The sequence below is a fragment of the Eupeodes corollae genome, chromosome 2 (genome assembly GCF_945859685.1).
Source record: "Eupeodes corollae chromosome 2, idEupCoro1.1, whole genome shotgun sequence".
Lineage (NCBI taxonomy): Eukaryota > Metazoa > Arthropoda > Insecta > Diptera > Syrphidae > Eupeodes > Eupeodes corollae.
In genome coordinates this window covers 23,460,342-23,486,962 of record NC_079148.1, presented here as the reverse complement: position 1 = coordinate 23,486,962, position 26,621 = coordinate 23,460,342, and the positions used below count along the sequence as shown (strand labels likewise).

The 26,621-nt window shown below is 34.6% G+C and overlaps 1 protein-coding gene across 1 annotated transcript; it reads right to left on the bottom strand.

Moving 5' to 3' along the window:
* Positions 1-26,382, bottom strand: LOC129944630 (membrane-associated progesterone receptor component 1-like). The gene is made up of 3 exons (XM_056054196.1): positions 25,700-26,382; positions 1,019-1,171; positions 1-953 (listed from the first exon to the last, which is right to left on the bottom strand). The coding sequence occupies exons 1-3, from the start codon at positions 26,046-26,048 to the stop codon at positions 712-714; spliced, it is 744 nt and encodes a 247-aa protein (XP_055910171.1). The 5' UTR covers positions 26,049-26,382; the 3' UTR covers positions 1-711.
* Between the last annotated feature and the right edge of the window lie 239 nt (positions 26,383-26,621).

Sequence of the window (26,621 nt, the reverse complement as noted above, 5' to 3'; positions counted from 1 at the left end):
TATGTTCTTATAAACAATTATCGTTAAAGTTTTATTATTATATTATTTGTTTTTTCTTTTTTTTAAGTATTAGGTTTTCAATAGAAAATTATTAAAAGTGCCCCCCAAACACACACATTCGAAGGAATTTTAATGTGAATGTGTACAATATTTAATAAGTCTCGAGGGTGTTGAATGTGTGTGTGTACATAAAACATAACTAGAATTAATTAAAACACAAAATTAAAATGAAAAATAAAAACAAAATTAAACAAAATCCTTGCAAAATGATAAAATCTAAGTAAAGGTATAGTAAATATTTTTCTCTTCCAATCTTTTTTACATCTCTCTTTCTTTTTAGTAATTTTTGTTTGTTATGCAAATATATATATTTATGTAATTTAATAAAAAAATGGAAATTAAGAAAATTTAACAATATTTTTTTTTTAAATGTATAAAACAAAGAAATCAAAATTAAGGAAAAATGTTGTAAATTTGCTTACATATGAAAACTAAAGCCATGTTTTTCTCAAAATTTGAAACAATATATATTTATTTTTTGTTGTTGTGTCTCAGATTTTAAGTCAAAACTAGGGTAAGATAGTTTTGTTTGTTGTTTTTGTTTTTTTTTTCTATGAAAAATGAATCTTAATTCACTAATTTTTGTTCATTAAAATAAATTTGAAGCTTTCAGCGGTTGTTGGACCCAGCTTCAGACTTCTGGTTGGTGCTTTATTTAACTTCCTCGACTTTAGAGGATTCGCTAGCAACTGGAGTAGCGGCAGAGGCAGGTGCAGCGGAAGCGGTAGCGGTGGTACGTTTTCTTAATCCCTCATCATCGGTAGCAGCAGCAGGGGATGATGGTGCTTCATCGGATTTTTCTTGTTTATCGTTTGTTGCGTCTTCATCTTCATCTGAATAATTGGTTGGTTGTTCACCTTTCTTCAGAAGACGTCCAACGTAGATGTATTTTTCTGTATTTCAAAAATATTTTAAAATTATTTATTTTCTTCAATATTTGTTGATATTTTTTTAGTACCTTTGAATTGCATTTCCCATTCTCGGACGGAGTCCATTTCCATGGCATTAAGATCACTAAGGTCATCGTATTCATCATTGTCGTTGGCTGTTACATTGAATGTTGCCAGGTTTCTTGATGCATCGCGACCAGCAAACGAAGCATATGGTCCACCTAGAAAATATTAATTAAACTTATTACAAAAACAATATTCATGCACGCATCCATGAATTTAAATTGAACTTCATTTGTGACTCAGTGATGTGGAAAATAATTATTGGTATTAAGTTATTGTTTTCGTTTAAGTGATGCAATAAGTGATGCGTGCAGTTAGAAATTATTTTAAGGTTTGAAGAAATTGGGGCAAACAAAATGAGTTGTTTTTTTTTTTAGCTTAAACCTGTGTCTTAAAATATGAATTTTTGAATTACTCATAACGTCGTACTAAACAACTAGTTCTGGTTTAACTCATGATCGACAAAGGCATTGAGCCCTATCATAAATTCCATCGTAATCGGAAATTTTTACGAATCCTGAAAAACTGTATCATGAAATCCGTTCGTAATGCAAAATTGTATGAGATTTTCCACTACGAACGGATTTCATGATACATTTTTTCGGGATTCGGAAAAATTTCCGATTACGATTGAATTCATGATAGGGCTGATTATTTTGACTGCTAATTAAAGATTATCACTTAAGTTGTAGTTTAAATGAAACAAACTATAAAACTGTTCGTATTTTAATCAAATTCAAACAATTGTAACTTCGCCGTTCTATTAAAACTCTCTTAGGCTATTATTTATATTTTGAGGATTCGCAAGTTTTTATTCTTTATAATTAATCAAAAGAGTAACGCAGAGCTTAAGGACTTTTGACAGAATAAAGATTTGTTCATTTCCAAGAACTTGATCTATTTATCTCATTTTTGCTTTGCTAAAAATAGACTCGTAAAGTATTCATAGCACGATGACGATCTTTTCGAAGAAGAATATTCGATCAGTGACAACGTCAAATAAATTTTCAAAAATCGATGCAAAGATTTAAAAAAAAAACACAAACCAATTGCTTTATTTCAAATGTATTATTTTTAGGTTACCACAGGTATATTTTTTTACTTTCCTCTTTTTATGAATTAATTCAAATATAAAGTTTGGTTTATTAATTATGACTAAGTCTTTTTAATGTCCGTCTTAGAAAGATTCGCAGCATTCTATTTGCTAGGTAATTTTTAACTACTCTTTCGCAGATTTCTAGACATGATCTTATTTTTTTGACCTATGATTTTAATTCAAGTGTAAACCAAGTGATTTCTAGAATTCAGTTTAGAGATTTTAAGAATATCAATAAAACACATTTTGAAAATGATATAAACATGATAGCATGGAATGACATCTTCCTAATGCCTTCACCAAATGACCAAGTCGAGTTTCTAAACACAAATATTAATATTTTATTTGATCGACACGTTCCATTGAAAGCACAAACTGGAATCCGCGAAAATTAACAATGGTTTACTAGTAGAATTAAAGAACTTATAAATCAGCGTGATCTAGTATACCGACGCTGGAAACGGTTCCGTGTTTACGAGCTCGGTGATTTGTATAAATCATTGCGAAATAAAGTAGTTCAAGAGGTAAGACACGCAAAAGTACAGTCTACTCTAACCGTCTAGAACTAAAATCGGATAGTCGTAAAATATGGAACAACCTCCGCAAGCTAGGAATAGGCAAACAAAGAAATAATTTTCCAGCTGAATTGAATATTAATGAGCTAAACAGTAAATTTGTTTCTACACCTATAATAACTCTAAAAGACCCTGTATCTCTTAATACCATACCTCCACCTTCTACAGACACCTTGTTCAATTTCGATTGTGTGAACGCCTTAGACATAGTTGAAAGTTGTATAAGTATAAAGTCAAATGCCACTGGTGCTGATGATTTGAATCCTATTTTCATTAAAGCTATTCTTCCTTTGCTTCTACCCTATTTTACACATGTAATAAATTCAATCCTTACGACTGGCATTTTCCCACATCAATGGAAAAAAGCAAAAATAATTCCCATCCCCAAAAACTCGCTGTGCAATGAATTTCGACCAATTTCAATACTTCCATTTCTGTCCAAGGTCTGTGAAAGGATAATGTAAAAACAATTAAGCAACTTCGTCAGTCGCAATAACCTATTAGTCGATGTTCAATCAGGTTTTCGTTCGCACCATAAAATAATTGAAGACATAAGGACTGAACTCGATATTGATAATGTAACTTTTTTAGTCCTATTAGACTTTTCAAAAGCATTCGACATGGTGAATCACTCGATACTTCTGAATAAACTGTGTCACAGATTCAACATATCTTCAGAAGCTATTAAACTACTTTCTTCCTTTTTGAATGATAGAAAGCAAGCCGTTTTCTTAAATGGAAATCTCTCCGATTTTCTTCCGGTTCAACAAGGAGTTCCTCAAGGATCAATTTTATCCCCCCTTTTATTCTCATTATATGTGAATGAAATCGGTTTCATTATAAATGAAGTATCAAAACATTTTTATGCCGATGACATTCAAATTTACAAAAGCTGTTCTTTGGGTTTAACTAGAAAACCCACTAGAAAAGATATCCTGCTGGGCGTCGTGCAACGGGTTGGTTCTCAACGCAAACAAATGCAAATGCCTGGTTGTATCAAGAAAAGAATTAGACTTAACATATTTTTCTTCCATATTTCTAAACCAGAACCCAATAGAATTCGTAAATTCCAGTAAAAATCTAGGAGTAATCTTCAATAAAACATTGACCTGGAATGACCACATTAACCAATTAGTAGGTAAGACTTATGGATCGCTTAGAACGCTGTGGACTGCCCAAAAACATCACTCCATTTAAAACCAGACTAATGCTTGCAAGGACCCTTGTAATACCTGTTCTCACTCATGGATGCGAAATTTTTTACAACTGCGATTCCATCAGCAAACATAAATTAAACATAGCATTCAATACTATCATTCGATACATCTTTGGCTTAAGAAGGTACGACCATATTTCACATTTGCAAGAGATTCTGCTTAGTATGCCTTTTAATGACTTCATGAAGCTTCGAACATTGATACTGTTTTTTAAAATCTTGAAAACACGCCAACCAGCTTATCTGTTTGAAAAAATCAGAATGTCAACATCGAATAGATCGACATCGGTAATTTTGACACGTTTTTCGTGTTTGACCTCAGAAAGGCAATCGCTGCATGTCGCCTCTGGAACTCACTTCCAACTCATTTGCGGGATATAAGTGATATACATATTTTCCAAAAAAGTATTAAAATCTTCTTTTCGAACCAAAGCAACTAACTTAACTTGATGAACTATCTTCTCTTCTTAACTTTAACTAACTTAACTATCTTTTCCTTTTTCTATTTGTATTATTTCTATTTTAACGTCAATTAATATTTTATTTATAAATTATTGTTATTTTCTTTTTTTGTATATACTCGTAATTTAATTATATATTATTTTCTTACCATATTTTTAAAAAAAATTTAATTGTTATATAAAGTTAAGTCATAGGCTTTCACTAATTTATAAGATATCTATTATCTTACTGTGTAAGCGTTATTAATAAATAAACTGAAACCGAAACTTTGGTAATGTTGGTTTTTAACGAGAAATTATTTGCCTTAACACGTTCTTTTGCGTATCCTTACTATTATTTATTATTACTATTATTCCTTTATTTCATTAAAAAACATTTTATTTTCAATTTGAAAATCAAAATAATACATATATGAATATGTCAAAATTGCCGTCTGCCAGAAAATAACAATTTGCTTTAATAAAATAAATAGTTGGTAGGTTTTCATTAGATTTCTTGTTATAAAAAAAATATAATTTGTTGTTTTACATTCGCTCAAACAGAAAAAAATAAATGAAAATAAAGCCTTCGAATTTCTTGTAGTATCGGACAAATAGCTATGAAATGGTAAGCATCATCATGCTCATTTCTGTTACAATAATTGCAAAGGAGAGGTAGATCTGACCGGTGCGGAATATAATTCAAGTTCAATATTTTAAACCTTGCTCTGAAAATTGTACCTATAGCTCTCGCAGAAAGTCTATCATTAAAATAATTTGTCACATTAGTATTTAAGGAGTGGCTTAGATTTCTATAAATTTCTCTTGTTGACGATGATGATGCTCTACTTAGATGTTGAAGATATAAATTTAACTTCCCATAGGAAGTTATTGTAATGGGTCCGATTTGTCAAATTAAAAATTTTGACATTTCTCGACGTTTCAAAGTCCCTAGAGTCGAAATAAAAGATTTTTAGAAAGATGTCTGTGCGTGCGTGTGTCCGTATGTCCGTACGTCCGTACGTTCGCGACGTTTTTTTCGTCCTCCATAGCTCAAGAACCAGAAGAGATGTCAACTTCAAATAAATTTTGTTATAAAGATTATAATGCAGATAAAAGTTGGTAAAATTGATTTTCGACTCAAATATCTTTTCAAAACTTTGAGATATTGGCTTTAATTTACTTTTATCTTTCAAAAAATCTTGTTGTCAACATTCAGTTAAAGTTTGAAAAAAATCGAATTGACAGTTTTTTTTACGAAAAATTAAAACCCGAAAAAAAAATTAACAAAAGTTGGTAAAAAATGATTTTCGACTCAAATATCTTTTAAAAACTTTGAGAAAATAGCCTCTAACTAATTGTTTCTTATAAGAAATATTGTTTTCAATATTCGATAAAATTTTGAGAAAAATCGAATTGACAGTTTTTTTTACAAAAAATAAAAACCTAAAAAAAAATGTGTAAATTTTAAATATTGGCTTCAAACTAATTTAACTTATAAGAAATATTGTTTTCAACATTTAGTAAAATTTAAAAAAAAATTCGAATTGACAGTTTTTTTTACAAAAAATAAAACTCTAAAAAAAACAATACTAAAACTTGGTAAAAATTTACTTTCGGCTCAAATAGCTTTTTAAAAATTAAAAATATTAGCTTCAAACTTATTTTATTTCACAGAAAATATTGTTTTCAACATTCAGTAATTTTTATATAAAAACCCAACAGTCCGTTTTTTTTCATAAAAAATAAAACCTACAAAAAATAGTACGCAAATTTGGTAAAAATTGATACGAGACAAACTTTTAAGCAAGACAAATCGACAGACGGGATGGGAAGTTATCAGTGTGGGTCGCATCCCAGCCCCTTTTTTCATCAACTTTTGCGATAACATTCGAAAAGATATCTTGCCAATTATCTATGTTAAGCTCAAGGGCAAGTTGAGTCCATTCCTTAAATGGCGATGCTTCTGTTCGCAAAAGAACCTTCATGATAGATGTGTGAAGATTCGAGCTTGGTTTAGTTATTACTCCCTCAAATTTTTAATATAAATGGGCGCAAATCCAGACTCAACATGAATTGCATAGGTTAGAGTCGAATTAGGTAACCGAATTAATTTTTTGAAAAAGAGGCGTTGTATCAACTCAAATTTTTCATAATAGGCGTGACCAAAAACTTATATACCGTAAGACAAGCAAGAGTTAATGGTATTAAGATCATAAGTCTATGTTTTTGTTTGAGAAGAAAGTTGGCCACATTATGTTGAGAGCTACTTTAGCTCCTTTACTCTTACGCTGAACATGTTTATTGAAGCTACTCTTAGCAGGCATCAATACTCCTAGACATTTGAATTCCTGTACTCTTTTAATAGGTTGGTTGTTAAGGAACCACCTTTCTTCTCTCAACCTTCAACAACTCCGTGCCTCAAATACCATTATCGTTGTTTTCTCTTAGTTTATTTTAAGGTCCCAGATATTGCAGTACGTTTGGACCCTATTGATTTGTAGCTGGAGAGAAGATGAGTTATCCGTTAGGATAACAAAGTCATCCGCGTGAAGAGGTACTTTTATACGAATATCAGCAAAACAAACTTCACCGAGTAAATTATATGAAATATCATCAATTTAGAGGGCAAACAAGATTGGGCTGAGGATACATCCTTGGGGAACACCTGCAGTCGTTTGAAACCAATTTGAAACCTCGGCCCCATCCCAAACTGTAGCAAAAGTTTTACATTCAAATTTTTCGTAGATATTTAGAAATTTTCTAGATATACCAAGTGAGGCCATTTTGTAAATGAGGGCTTGTCCATTGACGGTATCAAATGCAGCTTTTAAGTCGATAAAGCAGGCATACATCTTCTTTTTCTTTTGGATAAATTTGTTAGTAATACTCGATAAAGCAAAAATATGATCAACCGTTGAAAAGCCCTCACGAAACCAGCTTGAAACATACACCTTTCTTAAATATTGAAAATATAACAGCTTTATTTAAGCTCGTGGGAATCGTACAAGTTGTTACAAAAAGAAAGAAGATATTGCTTGTATTCTAAAGATGAGTTTTTTAGGAATTCAACAAGAATGCCATCAATTCCTGGGGACTTATTGTTCTTCATGTTAAAAAGAGCAAGCTCCAGTTCATCAAGGACCATTACAGAATCAAGCAAATTATCGACTGTGTTTGGGCAAGCGTAATGAAACGATTGCAAGTCATCTTGACATGTCAACAAGGATCGGAAATGGGATGCCAGAATTCAGTTTGTAATATCCTTGAAGACATACGATTGTTTCCATCCAACTCCCGTACATTATACCAAAAATTCTTCGAATCCTTACACTTTTCTAAGCTGGTCGCTAAATTAAGTGTGTATTTTACCTTTTTAGCCTTGCCGAACTGTTTGTATATTTTATTAGCTTCCAGATATGCAGACTTAAAATGGTCTAAATTAAATTTTCTAAATAACTTAAGAAAAGCGAAAGATTTTTTTCTGAGCCTTATACATTCGGAATCAAATCATTTATTTCTGGGTTGCAGCTGCTTGGGACTACTAATACGGGAGCAGATGATCTAACAATTTCACTAATTTGTTCTCCTAATTGGTCAATTGCCAAGGGGATTAAGGATGGCAGCGACCCAACGTGAAGGTTTAATCTTTTACGGAATATCTTTTCCTTTTGGGGTATCTATTTAAGCCTTGGAATTTTGTCTAAGCTTGCGCTATGTGTTTCATGCAAGAAGTTTGCATTCACCAGAATTTTTAAATGAGACGTAAAAGTTGCTAATAATACTTTAAAATCATTAACACCCAAAGCCTCACTTATATCTAAAAGTGTCAATAATGGTAGCCAAATTACGCTGCCAGGAAACTTATAACACAATAAAGCCATAATTCGTCATTGTCACAACAATCTATATGTCTCCTTTAATAGATGTAAAAACTGGGAAATGAATGAATACGGATTATCAGCAACACTTGAACTTGAAGCATCAACATTTTTTCGACTAAGCATGCAGTACAATGATGCACAGGTCTCATGACATCCGTACTACTGCCACTCTTTTCAATTTCGTAGTCGGTCTATTATGACGACCATAATCATCTTGTGATTCCCGAAAGTGGTTTTTAATTGTTAAGCGATCCATTATCGTAAATGGTAAAAATTCAACTAATATGATGAAACTTCCATAAGGAAAGTTTAAGTTTGACATCTATCAAATGCTAGCGCTACCAACACTATATACACATATTATTCTCAAAAAAAAAAATAGTCTAGAGGCATTACAGTTTATTTTTATAATAAGCACACACTCAAGGGGATATTACTACCCTTATTTTGCAGAGGCACAGTGCGAGCACCAGGAAGAGGAGAGAGGTTTTAAAAGGAGATGTCGGTGCACATTGGTTTTGAATTCCTGAATATTGCAATGACTAGGAAAAACAGTGTGGTAAGGCATTCCAGATTCGCGTAGTACGGCTAAAGAACGAATCTCTTTATTTGACAGTACGGCCGAATTGGCACGAGGGTATACTGATGAGCATTCCTAGAAGCACCTTGCGACGATGTTCAAGCGAAGAAAATGAACTTATCTATCAATTTAAATGCTCTACGTTCAATACTATGCAAGAGGCTTAAGTAAGTTGCAGGAGCACAAGCCTAGAGATGGGAGTTATATCTCAAGTCTTGTAGATAACAGCCAGATCAGAAGAAACACCTTGCGGCATTTTTGGCGACATCGCGTATGTGATCATTCCAGAAGAGGTGGTTGGTGACACACATACCGAGAATATCGAGGTGTTCAGTCTTATTGATGCAAGTGCCATACATGGATAATGGCAATGGGGGTATATCTCGCTTTAACGATACAAGACATCATTGGGTTTTCAAAGCATTAAATTCCACGCGGTTTTTTAATCCCCATTGAAAAATGCTGTTTAGGTCGGAATTTAATGAGTTTATCATATTTTGTTATTGCAGTTCCACATCCGAAGAAGAGGGATGTGAGTCTGAAAACGAATATTAAAAGCTAAGACTACTATCGTGACCGAAACAATGTATTGAATTAGATGTTGCAGACAGGAGATCATTAATAAAAACGAGAAAGAGTGCTGGAGATAAAACGGAGCCCTGGGGCACACCAGCATTTATTTTATGGTTTTCAGACTTGAATCCATCCAATACTAATTGTATTGATAGATCCGAAAGGTAATTACTAATCCAATGAAGCTGGGATTCATGAAAACCATTTTCGATAAGAGAGCCTGATGCCAAATCCTATCAAATGCTTTTAAAATATCAAGCGCAATAATCTTATTTTCTCCAAAACGATGTAAAGATTTGCTCCACTGTTCGGTGAGATGAACCATGAGATCACTAGTGGACCTATTGCTATGAAAGCCGTATTGTCGGTCATTAAGAAGCTTTCGATCTTTGAGATATTTCTTGAGCTGAAAATTAATTACCGTTTCCATGACCTTGGAAGGAAAGGATGTAAGTGCAATCGGTCGGTAATTGGACGGTGAAGAAGAATAGGCTGGACCAACGCGATTTTCCATCCGCTCGGAACGATACCTGAGGATTAGGACAGATGAAAAAGCTAACGCAGTGGTTTTGCCAGCGTTGAAGAACACCTCTTCAGAACAATATCGGGGATACCATCCGGACCAGCAAATTTATGAATGTTGAGATCTTTAAGAACTCTTGCCACAGTACGAGTGCGAAAAATGATTGGTCCCATAGAATCACTAACTCGTTCAAATACAGGCGGAGTCATAACACTCACTGGCAGCGTATAATTGGCGGCGAACTGCCTAGCAAAGAGATTAGCTTTCTCTAAAGAGCTAACAAAAGGAGTGTCATTGACAACGAGCGTACGAACCGAAGAAGAGGAAGAATTCCTCATGTTTTTTACAAATGACCAAACATTTTGACTGCCTTTGGGCATTGCAGTATTTTTTGCCGTAACTTTTGGTCATGTAAAAATTTGGTCCGTCGAATATGGGCGTTGCAGGCCTTCCTGGCTTGATTGAACTTTTTCCGGCTTTGCTCAGTACGGTTGGCTTTATAGCAACGGAAACTAACCTCTTTACAGATCGCATCAAACTAAGCGTTTTCCTTGGGTCTAATACTTTTAACCCTATGCGGTATAAAAGTGCTCATTCCCAGGAGAATTAAACTTGAGATCATATCAGCGCTGGCGTCAACGTCACTATCGAGGAAGCATGACCAGTTAAAGATCCTGATGTAATTATTGAGACCGTCCCAGTTGGCTTTCTCGTACTGCCAAACGGTTCTCTTAGGAGCTCTTTCTTTAACTGAACAGTTTTGCACGATAAATTTGCTGATATAACACAATGGTCAGATGTGTCTAAAGGAGATAGAACACTAACAGTGTACTTATTATTTACCTACCGAAACACACAGCGTCGTTGTTGAAGAAGCTGATGTATACTCGCCTTTAATTATTACCAATCTTACTAATTCTGTTGTAATATCTGAAGCATAGACGGAGCTGCTGTAGATGTCAAACTCACCAGCTGCGCCATCGCGGCAATTTCCTCATAGCGTTGTGTACTCGATAACTGTACGGTTGTGATAAGGATCAGTGCAGATTTTTTTTTTTAAAATTATTTTCAAGTTTAAATTATCATTTATTATGAGCGAAGCTAAAGATAAAATTAGTGATGACGAGCATTCGAGAAAAAGGAGCGACTCGTCGGAATCGTCACCATCTTCTTCCGAAAGTGAAGGCGTCGCTTCACCTCCTCCAAATAAAAGAAAGAAAAACATGTCCAAACATGTTTCTTCTATGGATCAACGGGTAAATGATCTAACGGACCAGGTTTGTCAGCTTTCGCAGTATGTAAGTATGCTTTTACCACAGGACATTATGACACCCAACCAGCCGAGTACCTCCTCCTTTTTATATAATCCAGAAAGTTCACGGAGAACTTTAGACCTGGGTGAGTTGCATACGGAATGCGATTCTAATTTAGTTCAGCCAGCTAAACAAGAAAATCTGAAAGAGTTAGTGCAATTGCAGCACTTTGGTTTGCCTACATGGAGGAGCGTCAGGTATTCTAAAGCTATGAAATCATTAGCTGCGACCCCGGGTTTTGTGGAACTAAAAGTGAACGATGAGTTATGTACCCTAAATAAGGGAAAAGATTACCTCGCTTCAACAGAACAAGTAATGGCCGCATTGTCAAATGCATTATTGGAACAAAAGTCATTACTCAAGTCCGGGTTGCAGTCTATTATTGATTGGGCGTTTAAATCACCGAATGAATTGAACCCAAATACTCTTTATGAACAATTCACTGCAATATTCGGATCTTCGTCTGCTTCTTATAAGATCTCTGAACTGGCACTTCAGGTGGTCTGTGGCAAGAGAGCAGAATGCATTGAGGTGCGGAGAGAAAGGCTAGTGGGTGAAATAGCTAATAAGAACGTCCAAGTTGCCCTTAGAGGTGTAAATCCTAGTGCTGAGAATCTTTTCGATAAACAGGAATTGTCTTCCTTAATACAATCATTGGGGGGAGTGCAGTCATGGCTTAGTGTTTCGTCTCACGTTAGAGAAAAGAAAACTTTTACTCCAAAGCTAGTCCACATCCAGAGTAGAAGAAACGCAGTTGATAGTAGAGTGGGTTCTCGAAAGCATTACAAGTATAATCATAAAGACCAGAAAGTAAACAACTCAAATAAGGGCCAAGGCAAAAAGTTTAATTCTTCCTTTCGTTCCAAAGAACACGACAGAGACAATAAATGATTCAGGTTCAACTTTCAGAGGGGGTCAGTTGCAAGCTTACCAAGAAAGCTGGAAGGATTTGGGTGCAAACTCTTTTATTTTAAAAACTATTTCAGGAACAAGAATCCCGTTTTGCAAAAAACCCCATTTAACATACCCTTCAAGAGCTACTCGGATCAAGTTTGCAACAGCATTTTCAGACAAAATGGACATGCAGATTACAGAGATGAAAAAACTGAAAATCTTAGAACCCCCTTCGGAAGTTGGACCAAGTTTCCTTTCAAAAATGTTCTTAATAAGGAAGTCGGATGGAGGTCTTCGTCCGATTTTCGACTTGCGAGCCCTAAATTGTTACGTGAATGTAAAAACATTCAAACTAATTTCTCACTCTGCGATTCCAGAGTTTTTGCAACCAAGAGATTGGATGATAAAAGTGGATATTTCTCAAGCATATTTCCATGTGCCAATAGCAGAGAGCCATCGACGTTTCTTAAGATTAATGTACAAGGAAGAGCTCCTTCAACTGACTTGTCTGCCGTTTGGCCTTGCTTCGGCTCCAAGAATGTTTTCAGCACTAACTTGCTGGATCGCGGAGATCCTACGCAAAAGAGGTATGCGAGTGTTAGTTTATTTGGACGACTTCCTTTTAGTAAATCAGGACCCCTCCATACTAGAAACACAGGTTGCGGAAACCGTTCGAATTCTAGAGGAACTTGGCTGGGAGATAAATTTCAAAAAATCAGTCCTTATTCCAAGTCAAGAATTGGAGTACCTTGGAATTACTTGGAACACTTTCAAAAACATTATGTTCCTACCAGCAAAAAAGGTGGAGAAGATTCGATCTTCCCTTCAGGTAATGTCAAATTTAAAGTTTTGCAATCTGCATCGGTTGCAGCAGATACTGGGCCAATTAAATTTCGCCAGTTTTGTAGTGCCCAGAGGTCGACTCCATTCTCGTTACCTTCAGATTTTTTCAAGGCAGTACGACAAACGTCCGAGACAAAAACTCATCATCCCTCGGAGGGCTCTGAAAGAGATAGATTGGTGGCTCCAAGCGTTAACGAAGGACGAGTTAATACACAAAAAAGAAGTGACACATTTTCTGGCAACGGATGCTTCAGATACAGGATGGGGTGCTCATCTGAACGAAACAGTCTTATCAGGTCAGTGGTCGAAAGATCAGAAAAAATGGCATTGCAATTTAAAGGAAATGTACGCAGTTTTCATGGCAATAGACAAGAGGGCATCAGTTCTGAAAGATGCACATATTCTTCTGCAGTCAGACAATCGAACTTTGATTGCTTACATACGGAAAGAAGGAGGCACAAGATCAGTGAACCTTTTAAGTTTAACATACCAACTCCTTCAGCTTGTCGATAGGCTCAATATAACAATATCCGCATTTTATCTTCCGGGAAGATACAACGGAATAGCCGACAGATTGTCAAGAGGTCGTCCGACGCCGGAATGGCATCTTCTACCCCAAGCAACTGCGGAAGTTTTCAAAAAATGGGGAATTCCAGAGATAGATCTCTTTGCTTCAAAAGAAGCAAAAGTTCTCGACAACTATGTATCAATAGACTGCAAAGATCAGGCCGCAGCTTACATAAATGCTTTCAGCCGGAGTTGGGATTATTGCCTAGGTTGGATTTTCCCACCGCCCAACTTAATGCCGAGGGTTCTAGCACACTTGAACCGATCTCACGGGAAGTACCTAATTGTATCACCAGAATGGGACCAGACCTTCTGGATGTCCGACCTCAGAGCCCGAGCGCTGGAGCCCCCCTTTGTAATTCAAAACTTGCGGAAGGTGTTAATAGATGTAACAACTGGCCAGCCTCCCTCGCAGGTAGACAATTTAACCCTGAAAGTATGGATAGTTGGGGCTGGGGAGGCCAGCTAGTAGATTGGACTTCCGAAGAAAAGAATTTATTGAGTAAAGGATGGAGAGATTCTACACTTAAAACCTATTCTCCTGCTATCAAGAGATGGCTTCTTTGGTGCGAAAAGGTTGGGATCAATCCTAGATCCCCTAAGGGTTCTAGCTTAGCGAGATATTTGGCCAATCTTTACCTGAAGGATAAATTTGCTTCCAGTACTATCCTTGTGCACAAGTCTGCGATTGCAACCTTTTGTGATCCAGCGTTAGTTGATAGTCTAACAAAAGACTTTTTTGTACGGCGTATTTTAAGAGCTATCTGTTCTTCTCAACCACCTTCCGAGAAACCACCCATTTGGGATCCAAGGTGCGTGTTTAATTGGTTAGCAGAGAATGAGTTTAAAAATGAAAACTTATTTGAGGCCTCGAGGCGAACAGCTTCCATTCTACTCTTAGCGTCAGGTAGAAGAGTTCATGACCTCACACTTTTGAAAATATCATGCGATAACTACATAGAGAATGATGGCAATATAATTTTGCATCCCTCATTCGGATCCAAGACTGATTCAGCCAGACACAGGCAGTCTAGTTGGCAGTTAATTTGCCATGAAAATAAGAATGTCTGTCCTGTTTTTTGGATAAAACAGTTGATTAGACTCTCTCAAGCTAGGAGGGCTCTCCAGAGCAACTTAGATAGCTTGTTCATAACCATTCATGGACCGGTAAAGCCGGCATCAAGAACAGTAATTGGAAGCTGGATTCGCACTGTCTTAAAAGATGCGGGCGTTGGTGCTCCTCCAGGAAGTTTCAGAGCAGCGGTTGCTTCATTGGGTTGGCTAGAGAACCAACCATTAGATGAAATTTTATCAAGAGGAAACTGGAGTACTGAGAATACGTTCCGAAAGCATTACTGCAGAGAGATAAGTTCAAATACTAACCTAAGTTCAACTTTTCTTTTTAAAAACTTTAAGCCAATATAATTATTAAATTTTAAGTTATGTTATATGATAGTCACGGAGACTTTTATGTTATTAAAAATGAATTTCTTTATTTGTAATTAGTTGAATTATTTATAAAAATGAAAAAAAAAAAAAAAAAAAAACATTCATCATAGCGTTGTGGGCAAACACCAGCAGATAACAGACAGGTCTTCAACAACGACGCTGTGTGTTTCGGTAGGTAAATAATATGTCGGTTTTACACTAAAATAAAACCGATATTATTTGCCGCAAAACACACAGCGTCGGAGCAAGTTCCTTGCTGGTGAAGACACTATGAGGAAATTGCCGCGATGGCGCAGCTGGTGAGTTTGACATCTACAGCAGCTCCGTCTATGCTTCAGATATTACAACAGAATTAGTAAGATTGGTAATAATTAAAGGCGAGTATACATCAGCTTCTTCAACAACGACGCTGTGTGTTTTGCGGCAAATAATATCGGTTTTATTTTAGTGTAAAACCGACATATTAGGTTCTGAGGTAAGAAAAAAGCCAAGAGTGTTTTCTGATCGACCTTCAACATCTGATATTCGGGTGGGCTCGTTGACCAGCTGAGTTAGGTGGTTCAACTCAGCGAAGATTTCTGCACACACTCCATCGGGTGTTGTCTGGCCTGAATGTTGAAGCCATGAAGAATTGATCAATTATATATTTTAGCCAATGGCAATGATCATTTATCCTTATATCAACGTAAATCCCAAATCTAATTATTTTGAGCTTTTCCTAGTCCCTTTTAGGACCCTACCAACCCAAAAAGGGTCTTTAAAAAAGTATAAAACTAGAATTATTATTGCTCTTGTACGAATTTTGTGTGGTCCTGTTTTTAAAATCGGAGTTTCTAAAGGTTTTAGTCTAACTCAAAATTCGGATTCAAGGTTCATATTTTAATTCTAAGTAAAAAAGAAGGCTGGACAATGCTCCCAACACTAGGAAAAAAAACCGACAAAACTTGCTTAAAAAAGTATACATTTCTTGCATTCGCGCTTGTATTGGTATTGACTTACACACTTATCGAACTAGAATAACAGGTTTTTTATAAAAGATCATTTTATTTTGGTCAAAAATGTGTTTAGAATTTTTGTTTCTAGTAATTATTATTTTATATAACGATGGTAGATCAAATTGATAAGCTTTAAAACATTTCTCTGACTTTCTCTTAGCCGTAAACTTTAGAAAAATCTATTCGTAACCTGTTTTGTGTGCAGTTATCACAAATGTTGTGCAGCTTTGTCAGGGAGCGGAGGAATCCAATGGACTTTGAAATCCATTTAAAGCACTTAGATTTACGCGGAGCATGTTTACTTACTCTCTCATAGGATCAGGGATCTCCATCAAACGACAACAAGTGTGGAAAAAGAAGTAATGGGACTTAAAATTAATTCCGGGAAAACAAAAATGATCAGCTTTGGAACCCGACAACCCTCTCAAATCCGATGGAAAAAGTGGAGAGCTTTCAATACCTTGGAAGTACTGTCTCCATCGAAGGCGGAACCGAACAAGACGTAATCTGCCGTATCGGCAAAGCAAAAGCGACGTTCGGTATGCTGTCGAAATTTGGAGGAATAATTCTATTAGCTTAAGAACAAAGCTACGACTTTTTCGCACAAATGTCGAATCTTTGCTTCTTTATGGGTGCAGCACCTAGAAGGTTACTTCAGCCATTACAAGAAAGCTGCAAATCTTCGTGAATGGATGTTTTCGCAACACCCTTAGAATTTTCGGTCCTAACCGAATATCCAATCCAGGAACCTATAGACTCTATTATACGAAGGCGTAAGTGGCAATGGATTGGAGAAGAAGGAAGAAAAGCTGGACGACCGAGAAGCACATGGCACAGGACAGTCGAGGAGGAATCAGCGTCACTAGGCAAGAGCTGAAACACATCTCCGAAAAGCGCATACGATGGCGCGTAGGATTAGTAGAAGCCCTAAGTGATTCCCAACGGACTTAACAGGCTTGACGACCTTAGTAAGTAAGTAAACACGTTCAATAATGTTCAAGTATGTTTTTCATAGTTTTATACTTCCAAAACAAATAAGATTAATATCATTTAAGTACATATGTACGTATGCATGTAAGTACGTACAAAAATCATTTAAAAAACGATGATGACTAAAAAATATTAAAATTCGTTTTGTGGTGGACTGTTTCCTGAATTGCAAATTTTAAGTACGAACAAAAAAGACTTGAATCAAATATAAAAATAATAATTTTTATTGAATTTTTCAATGGAAATCTTTAACAGTGACCTCATAATTTTATTTTCCACAATAAACGAACACGAGCGAATCATTACTTTCATCCAAAATTTATTTGGCCATAAGAAATTTTATTTTCGAATCATTGGGTTTTTATGTACTTAATATTTCGACATTTTTCGTGCGAATATTTTACTTCCTAGGAAAACAGATGCAATTCACCAAACGCCTTAATTTATTGGTCATCTTTTTTTACGACCAAAATGAAAAGAAAAATATCTTTGAGAAATATTTCAATAACCAAGTAGAATAACGAAAAATAAATAAAGAGGAGATTGCCATCACACAATAATTGATTATTTATTTATACGTTCGGTCACCAGAAAGCAAAATTATTGTCTGATAATGTTTAATATGTGTGTGCTTCATTGGATAGGTGATAACAAAACACCAATTTCGATTTCTTCTTATTGCGTTTCAAGACATGTATCCAAGTAAACTCGTATACTAAATATTGTGTTAATAATTCTTTTCATGTTTTTCTTTTTCTAAAGTAAGTATAGGAATACATTTAGTTGTTTAGGAATTCATTGATTTTATTTAAAGTAACTCAATTTTATCACTACTTCCAAAATATTGTATATTTACCTACGTCAATGGCGTCATAATTGAATTTACTTAACGAACTGACCTCTGAACATCTTAAATCATTCATTCAGTCTTTTGTAATAAATGTACATCCATACATATATTTACATTTATTTATGAGCAAATAATTTTATGATCTGACGAAATTGTTGCAAAGTCATTGCATTAGTATGTGCTTGAACTTTTTTTTTCCTTTGGTTTCTTATCGAAGCGTGAAGCTTGTTAAGATTTATAAACAAAATAAAAATAAGTTGGATAGATAATCAAGAAACGAAATTTTTACAGTAAAAGTCAAGAAATAATTTCACACGAAAGCGAGATTGTGCTTGATTAATTGAAACTGTGGTTATTGTCATAAATATTTATGCATGATTAATAAATTGAAGTGATTTGAATTTGTAATTTATGTCGATTTCCAATTTCAAGCAATTTACTTGATTTTTGTTTTCTTCGAAATATATTTCTTCTGGATTTACCAGTGTGACATAAAATAAAAATGAGACTTAAATAGACCAATTTGAATTACTATGGAAAGTTTTTCTACTTTGTTCTATTTCCATCCTATTCTTTACAAATGTTAAAGAACAATAAATCAAGATACATCAATTCTATTTAAGCCTTTTTTTTACAAAGAACTTGGTACCTAAAGCGATGAAGAGACTTCCAATAAAAGGTTTCATTTTGATATTTAATAGCGAATATTTTCGTAAAAGAAATCAAAGAAAATTTATTTTATTGTAAAGCAAAACCTTAGAACACCTTTTTATAGAAATTATTATTTTGATGTTTTCAATTATAACGAATATTCTTGAGCTGAATTTGAACAGACGTTGTTACTTAATTTTTATTTAAATAAAGAAGCCTTTACAACATAAGAAGTGGGATTAGTTGCAGTTATAGAAAAAACCTATACCATTTTCCGGATATGTCAAGATATAGCCAATAATTTGGAAGTTCCGTTAAGTGCAACCATACCTCAGCTCCTAGACTTTTATAATGAGCTTATTAAACCTGATGGGATAAATTCCGTGGTTTCTGAGCTGTCAACAACTTCCAAATAGGATGAAAGGACAGAAAATATTGAAATTTCCGGACATTCCGAGCAACAAGGCGTTCAGCCTAATACGAGGGCGGGTCAAAAAGTCCGTGACTTTTGGAATAAAACACAGATTTTTTGATAAAAAAATAATTTTATTTTTCAACGTAGTCTTCCTTGAGCTCTATACACTTTTTCTTACGCTTCTCCAATTTTTGTATTCCTTTCAAAAAAATGATTTGTCGAGGTCCTCAAAATAGGCCTTTGTTTGCGAGATGACTTCATCATTGGAGCCTTTTTCCTCCAAGCCATTTCTTCAGGTTTGGGAACAAGAAGTATTCGCTCGGAGCCAAATCTGGAGAATAGGGTGGATGAGGGAGCAATTCATAGATTCTTGCCATGGCAACTGCACATTTGTGCACACTTGCATTGTCTTGGGGGAAAAGAACTTTTTTCTTGGCCAAATGAGGTCGGTTTTTTTTCAAATCGTCATTGAATCGGTCCAATAAGTTGGCATAATATTTCCCATTGATTATTCTTCCCTTTTGAATGTGGATTATCCCGCGTGCATCCCAAAAAACAGTCGCCATAACTTTATTATCTGACAAACCCACCTTGGCCTTCTTTGGCGCCGATGCACCCCTAGAAACCCACTGTTTTGACTGTTGTTTGATCTCTGGTGTGTTGTGATGGATCCATGTTTCGTCCACGGTTACAAAACGGCGCAAAAACTCCTCCATATTGCGATTAAACAACGCCAAACCTTCCTGTGAGTTGTTACACGAAATTCACTTTTTTCCATTTTCTCCTCAAGTCTGATAAAAAAAGACAGGAGCAGTGTTGCTGTTTCAGTAAATAGGTCAGAAATTCAAAAAGACTTTTTGACCCGCCCTCGCATATTGATTCCGAGTAGAATCTTGTGTTGAGAAGGAAATTACCTTATTAGAAAAATGGAAACATTTACTAACATTACGCAACGAATTAATATAGGCGACCATGTGGTAAGATCTCTTGATGCACTATGCCATTATAATAGAAGAAAATAGCAAGCTTCACATTTGGTAGAACTTGACGAGCTTTTTTCGTTCGTGACGTTGGATGCTTCCAGGTGGATGATTGTGCTTTGGTTTCGATATCATAACCGTACACCCATGTTTCATAACCAGTTATGACCCTTTCAAGCAAACTTCGATCGTTGTTTACATCATTTAACAGCTCCTGAGCGATGTTCATGCGATTGTTTTTTTTTTTGGTCAAACATTGTTTAAACAATCAAAAATCGCCGAGCTCATAAAAACACGTTGAACCTTAGTAACTACTACAGACAAAGTTAACGGTGAATATAGCTGAAAATTGCATCATACTTTAGGGACATGTATACAAACACAATACCAAACAAATTTTGACTTTCGGACTCTCCAGACCCGCGAAATTTAAAAATTCCGGGTACTTTTTGAACACACCTCATATATAAAATAAATTACATACATAAATAAATTACGTGTTTTGTTTGTCTTTTTATTCTAATGCGATTTGGAGGAAACAAAAATAAGTCCCAATCATGTTCAACAGAACGAAATCTTCAACTTTAAGACTCATGCAAAATATATTATAAGGACATGAAAAGCACTTTTTGACATCATAAAGACGATAAAAAAAGGGAATGCAAACGTAATTTAACTAGATTGTTTTTGCTCGGAGTCAATTTTTTAATAAGACTTGCGTGAGTGAATTTAGTTTAACTAATTCTATAAAATGTTCACATTTTTATTTGAGTGTTGATAAACCTGAAAATTCCGCCTTAAAAAAATGGTAGCATTTTCACGACATCGAATTTAGGGTTCCGGTCTAACGTTTAAGACAGTGGCTCTAAAAAGTATAAAATGGTTGTCAAAGTTTCTTCTTAGTACAAAATTCTTTAAATTGGCTACCATTATGATCAGCGGAATAAATCTTTTACTTCGGTTGAGAGCTTATCTTAAAGATTTGAGAACTTCAAGAATAAAGAAACTTTTTTTGGGAGCATTTTAATGATTTTTTGTAGTGAAATTTAACAATTCCAATGAGTTGTTGAAGCTTGTAAAGGGTGATTCTTAAAAGCTATAGGAAAGTTAAAAAAACATGCAATTCAGAAAAATGCATGAATTCTTTATTTGAGTCGATAGTACGGTCCATACCATAGACCCACAAAAAATAGTCAAAAGGCGTTAAATCGCACGATCCAGGCGGGTTATTGACCCGGCCGAACGTGAAATAAAATGTTTGCGAACTCGCCTCTCAATAAGTCCATTGTTGCGATTGCTGTGTGGCATGTGGCACCGCCTTGTTCATGTCATGGAAGTCAAGCTCTTGAATTTTGGGCAAACAAAAATTGGATATCATCTCACGGTAGCGCTCACCATTCACAGTTACGTTACGATTCGCATCATGTTTGAAGAAGTACATTCCAATGATGCCATCAGCCCATTAACCACACCAAACTGTGACTTTTTCGGGATGCATTGGTAGGTCTTGCAATGCTCCTGGCTGATATTCACTCCAAAATCGACAATTCTGCTTATTTACATACCCATTGAGTCAAAAATGAGCTTCGTCGCTGAACACAATTTTTCGGTAAAAAAGTGGATCTTGGGCCAACTTTTTAAGAGCCCATTCACGAAAAATTTAACGTTGCAGTAGGTCGCTTGGCTTCAAGTCTTGCATAAAATGGAAGAAGCGCGCAATGAACTTTCTTAAAGAGCGCGCATTTTGGTAATAAAATTCAATAATCTGCAAGCGTTGTTCGTTTGTAAGACGTTTCATGGTTAAATTATAGACCAAACATGAAGAAGTTTGACGGTGAAACAAAACACGAAACGTGCGTCAGCTGTTGAAACCAGTATTGCTAAAAAAAATAATAGCTTAAAAATCACCCTTTATTATTTAGCAGGTTCAGAAAATATAAGGGTCTTAAAAGAAAGCAAATTACTAGTAATTGATTGGTAAGCTTCCAAGAAATAGGCAGGTTTAGACTACATAAGGGACTTTAAGTATCTGATTGGTTAGTTGCAAAAAATTGTCCTTCAAGTTCAGGCAACTTTACTACGTAGTCAAAATTCAACTAGTTTTTATCGCGTTTACAAGGAGAATTGTATTCGAATTGAATCAGGATTTAGCGCCGTATAGACCTGGATCGGATCGAAATAGGATTACTCGATCCGATCCCACTGAAAGAGGTGAATCGAATCGAAAATTTGTTTGTAAACCTGAATCGGGGAATCGAGTTATTGGTGTGTGAGGTCTTGCTTGCGATGCGATAATTTTTTTCCATTTTGTTTGTTCTAAGCAAAAATACTCCATTTAAATTTAGTATTTTTGGTTCTAAGCTGAATTTAATTTGGCGCTCGTCTTTGTGTTGAGAGCATTGTTATAAAATTTGAAAGTTATGCACGTAGCAGTACGCACACAAATACAACCCAAATGTTATTTCGATTCCATTTGAATTCGATTCCTCGATTCAGTGCCACCATATACCTGCATCGAAATCTCAATTCGATTCGATTCCTTGGGCTCCCTGAAATTACGCCAAAAACTGTTTTGGAAAAAAAGTCCAACCAAATTTGGCGTAAAAAAATCGGAAAAAGCGCCCAAGAACAAAAAGGAAAATACGCCAAAAAGTGTGGAAATTACGCCAAACTTTTGGAAAAAGTGCCAAAATACTAAAATGGAAAAAACGCCAAAAAAATAAGAACTTTTTGGTGTAATTGCCAAATTAGTTTTGGAAAGTAAGCCTTAAAAGAATAAACGTAGCTTTTTCTGGCTAAATTAAATTAATTTGGAATTAAAGCCCAAAAAGTGTATGAAAGAATATGAACGTACGACGTAACATTTTAGCACAACAATTGTTAATATAACAAATGTAAAGAACATCCTCTTTATACACTCCGTTCCGTTTGTTCCGTTACGTACAAAAGTTTGCTATTTTTTTGTTTACCACTAATAATTTCATAATCAAAATTTTCCATTTTGTCCATCACTTTATGAAAATGCTCTTCAACTCGCGTTAGGGAAACAACAAACTATCAATCACTACTGATCACGTTAAAAAATTTAACATAAAATATGCTCTTCAAAATTCGTGTAAAACATGTAAAATACTGTTATTTGCCGTTATATATTTCTGTATACCATATGAATACATTCGACAAACATGTACTTTTTTGTATTTTTTGTTTTTGATTTGAAGAACGAACGTTAATTTTCTGGCTTTTTTTCCGAATCGAATAATATATATAATATTTTGTTTTGTGTCGTTTTTTCCTTTAAGAGTTGGAAAAAAACTAAAAAGTTTATTTTTGGGCGTTTTTCCCTTTTTTGTTTGGCTTTTTTTCCAAACAAAAATTGTTTGGCCGTTTTTCATTATTCTAAAAGGAAAAAACGCCAAGAAATTTTCGGAAAAAATAGCCAAAAAATCCGGAATTAACGCCTAACTCTTTGTGTTCTTTTTCCTAGGAAAAAACGCCAAAAAATGTAAGAAGAATTTTTGGCGTTTTTTCCATTTTATTTTTTTGGCGTAATTTCCTATGGCGTAATTTCAGAGAGCCAATTCCTTGATCTCGTCTTGTAACCAGGGTATTTGTGAATGCAAAATTGCACTACAAAGCTACTCAATCCGGAACTGTCATATTAATGACAAATACAAATATATAAAATAAGAAACATCTGTGTTTTCAGAACTTTAAATATTTTTTTTCTATTTAAATTCAATAAAACCAAATAGAAGATATAATATAATTGATTTATATTTGTATTTAAATTGCGAAATATTCATTCCATTTTAAATTCTTGTGTCCTTACTGAGCAGCTGATTGCGAAACGTCAAAACCAGTTTGCACTAACTTTGTATCCGAAATTTTTACATTACGTCGGAGGGGAAATTTCAACTACTTTTATAGTAAGATTAAGCCAATCAGAATCCCTTGACTACGTAGCCACTAGCTTTGTGAATGCGACCTCAGTCTACTTACTTAGTCTCTCACTTTCAAGTCAAGTACACTTATGTCATAATGACAGCTGATCATGTATTTTACTTCAACTGAAAACTTAACTTTATCACTTTATTATTTATTTGTTTTCTGCACAATTCCATTTAATGTTTTCTGTTCCTTGTGAAATTGGAAAAGAAATGAGTAAAATTTCTTTACAATAAAAAACAAGTCACGAAGGACTTGTAGGTTGCTTAGAAAATGTTCCGTAGACTGTTTTTGGTGGTTTTTGAACGGTGGCGGTTAGAGAATTTAAGTTCCGAGTTTGAAATGTTTCACATTTGCGAAACTGATTAGTTGACTGCAAATGAATCCCCTTATGTTTTCTGAAACTGCCCAATGTTCTTCTAACAAAGTCAACTTCATTTAAGAGTTAACTGGAAAGTTATTAAAAAAATATGTCATAAGTCTATGATTTATTCATTTTCTGCAAAATTTTATTTAAAGTTTCGTAGGAAAGACTTCATTGTCATTTTGGAGTGAGAATAATCAATTCTTTTTTGTATCCAATGTAAGGAGTTTTTTGTTTTTATATAAATATAATTAATAATGCATGCAAAAATTAGTCAAGTAAAGTTGACATTAATGACGGATGAAAAATTAACTATCTGCCTTAATCTTATTTTACGTTCAAAGAACTAGTTGAGTGCAAATGTTGTCTGAACGTGTCCATTTAATTTTTAGTAAAGGCACAGATGTATTTGTCAAATGTTAATTGACATCATCTGCCATTCAAAATTAAACGTCTTATTGGAAACCCCTTTAAATTAAGACTAATAAATGAATGACTCTATCTAACGAAAATAAATAAACTGAAACTTCATCATTCAAACCACAAATAAACAATTATTCATTTCATTTTGTATGCCTAGTCATATGTGTATTTAATTAAAGAGAACAAAATTCTAGCTGCGTACTGTTTTGGACAATCAACCTTCAAGATGAAACATTTTAGAATCTTGTTTACAAAAAATAAAGTATCATTCGCTAACCAAAAAGGAGCTCCAAGAGTGAAGGGGTTTTATTATCTAAAACAGAAAACAAAAAATAACGCAAAAGAACATAGTCATATAGGTATTTTGTTCAATACTTAAAAAATACTCGCAAGTATATAAGTAAGCACACTATGTCTTGAATATACATCACACAATATCTACCTATTGAAATATATGTATATAAGTAGATAACAAAACAATTAAACTGAGGTGAGAATGGTCAAATTAGGTTTTTCGATTTTCGAGTTCATTGCAAGCAAGCAAATTGAGATATAGAACTAATGACTTATCGAATAAGTCACAAACAAACGCATCTATCTATCTATACCTGAGCCAGTATGTTTTCAGAGCCGTATATTATTGATTTATGTTTTGTCTGTATATATTAAATGGCTAACCTATCAAATTAAAAATCGAAAGAAAAAAACAACCAATTTTTGTTCAACTTTGTTTTAGTAGTTCAAGGTGCAATGGACATGTTCTTCCCTTTTTTGTTTTTGTTTTTAGCTTCACAATGCCGGCGGAAGTAGAGCAACTCGGCGCAGCGGAGGAAAGGAAAGTTTTATTGTTACTGCTGACTTGACAATACGAATACGAGTACAACACATGCCTACCTTACCTACTTATTATTAATTTTATATACTTCAATGCGTTTTTATTCGTATATTTTCGATCGCTTCATATTCATGCAATATGGAAGAAGGATAGGCAAAGCGAAAAGACAGTTCCTGATAGATAGATGGGTATTTCACAGCAATTACTTGAGTGGGAAGAATGAACAAATTTTTGCATACGTAGTAACTTTAGATTCTAACTTTTTTTTTTTCTTTCACTTACCTGGTCCGTAGAAATTCTTTCCTTTGGTGACGTCATATACACTTCCATTTACACCAATTAAAACCCTTCCATCTGGTTGATTGCCATCGAATGCCCTCAACTCCTGAATTGTGAAGTCTCTTCGCAGTTTTGGTAGTTCAGGTTGTGGTGGCTTAACATCGCTGTGAGGGACTTCAATTCGGTCTTTGATTATTTTATAAACGAGGAATGCAATTACGGCTACAAGAGCCAAATTCATGGGACTGTAGATGATTTCATTTATAACCGAAGCAATGAAAGACGCAGATTCCTCAGTGTTGGAACTTGAGGAGGTAGAACTATCATCAATTACAATATTTTCCCCAGACATGTTTGAAGTTTTTGTTTTTTACTTATTTTTTTTTTAACTTCACTTGGAAATTAATTCAGTATTTTTCTACGTTTTAAAATGTTACTTTGTATGCAGTCTTTGAACTTTGATCTCTTTTTAAGTATTAAAATAAAAACTTATAACTTACACAAATACCAACCGTGAGATTGTAACAATTAAACGGCGAGAGAGTTAATTATTATTTTTATAATTTATTAAAATCGTATGTTTTTTCGGAAGTTGAAAAAGAAAAACTAAATAAATGTGGGACGACGATTAAAATGTTGTGTAAATCAGTCAACAGACATTTGGTTTGGTAGATGAGCGATGAGAATGAGAAAAATACGAAACGTCATGTTCATGTTGAAATTTGAAATGAACGAATTCAGTGAAATATAAAAATAAGGAATACCAACTTAACGATGGGGTATTGTTTGATGGCACGCTTATACTCAGTATACCACTTCAATTAGAGGAGTTGCCATAATGGAAGTTCTACTGTGGATTAAAGTTTGAAATGTTTGCAAACTTATTTAAAACAATTAATTTTTTACATTAAGTGTGTGCAGTTTT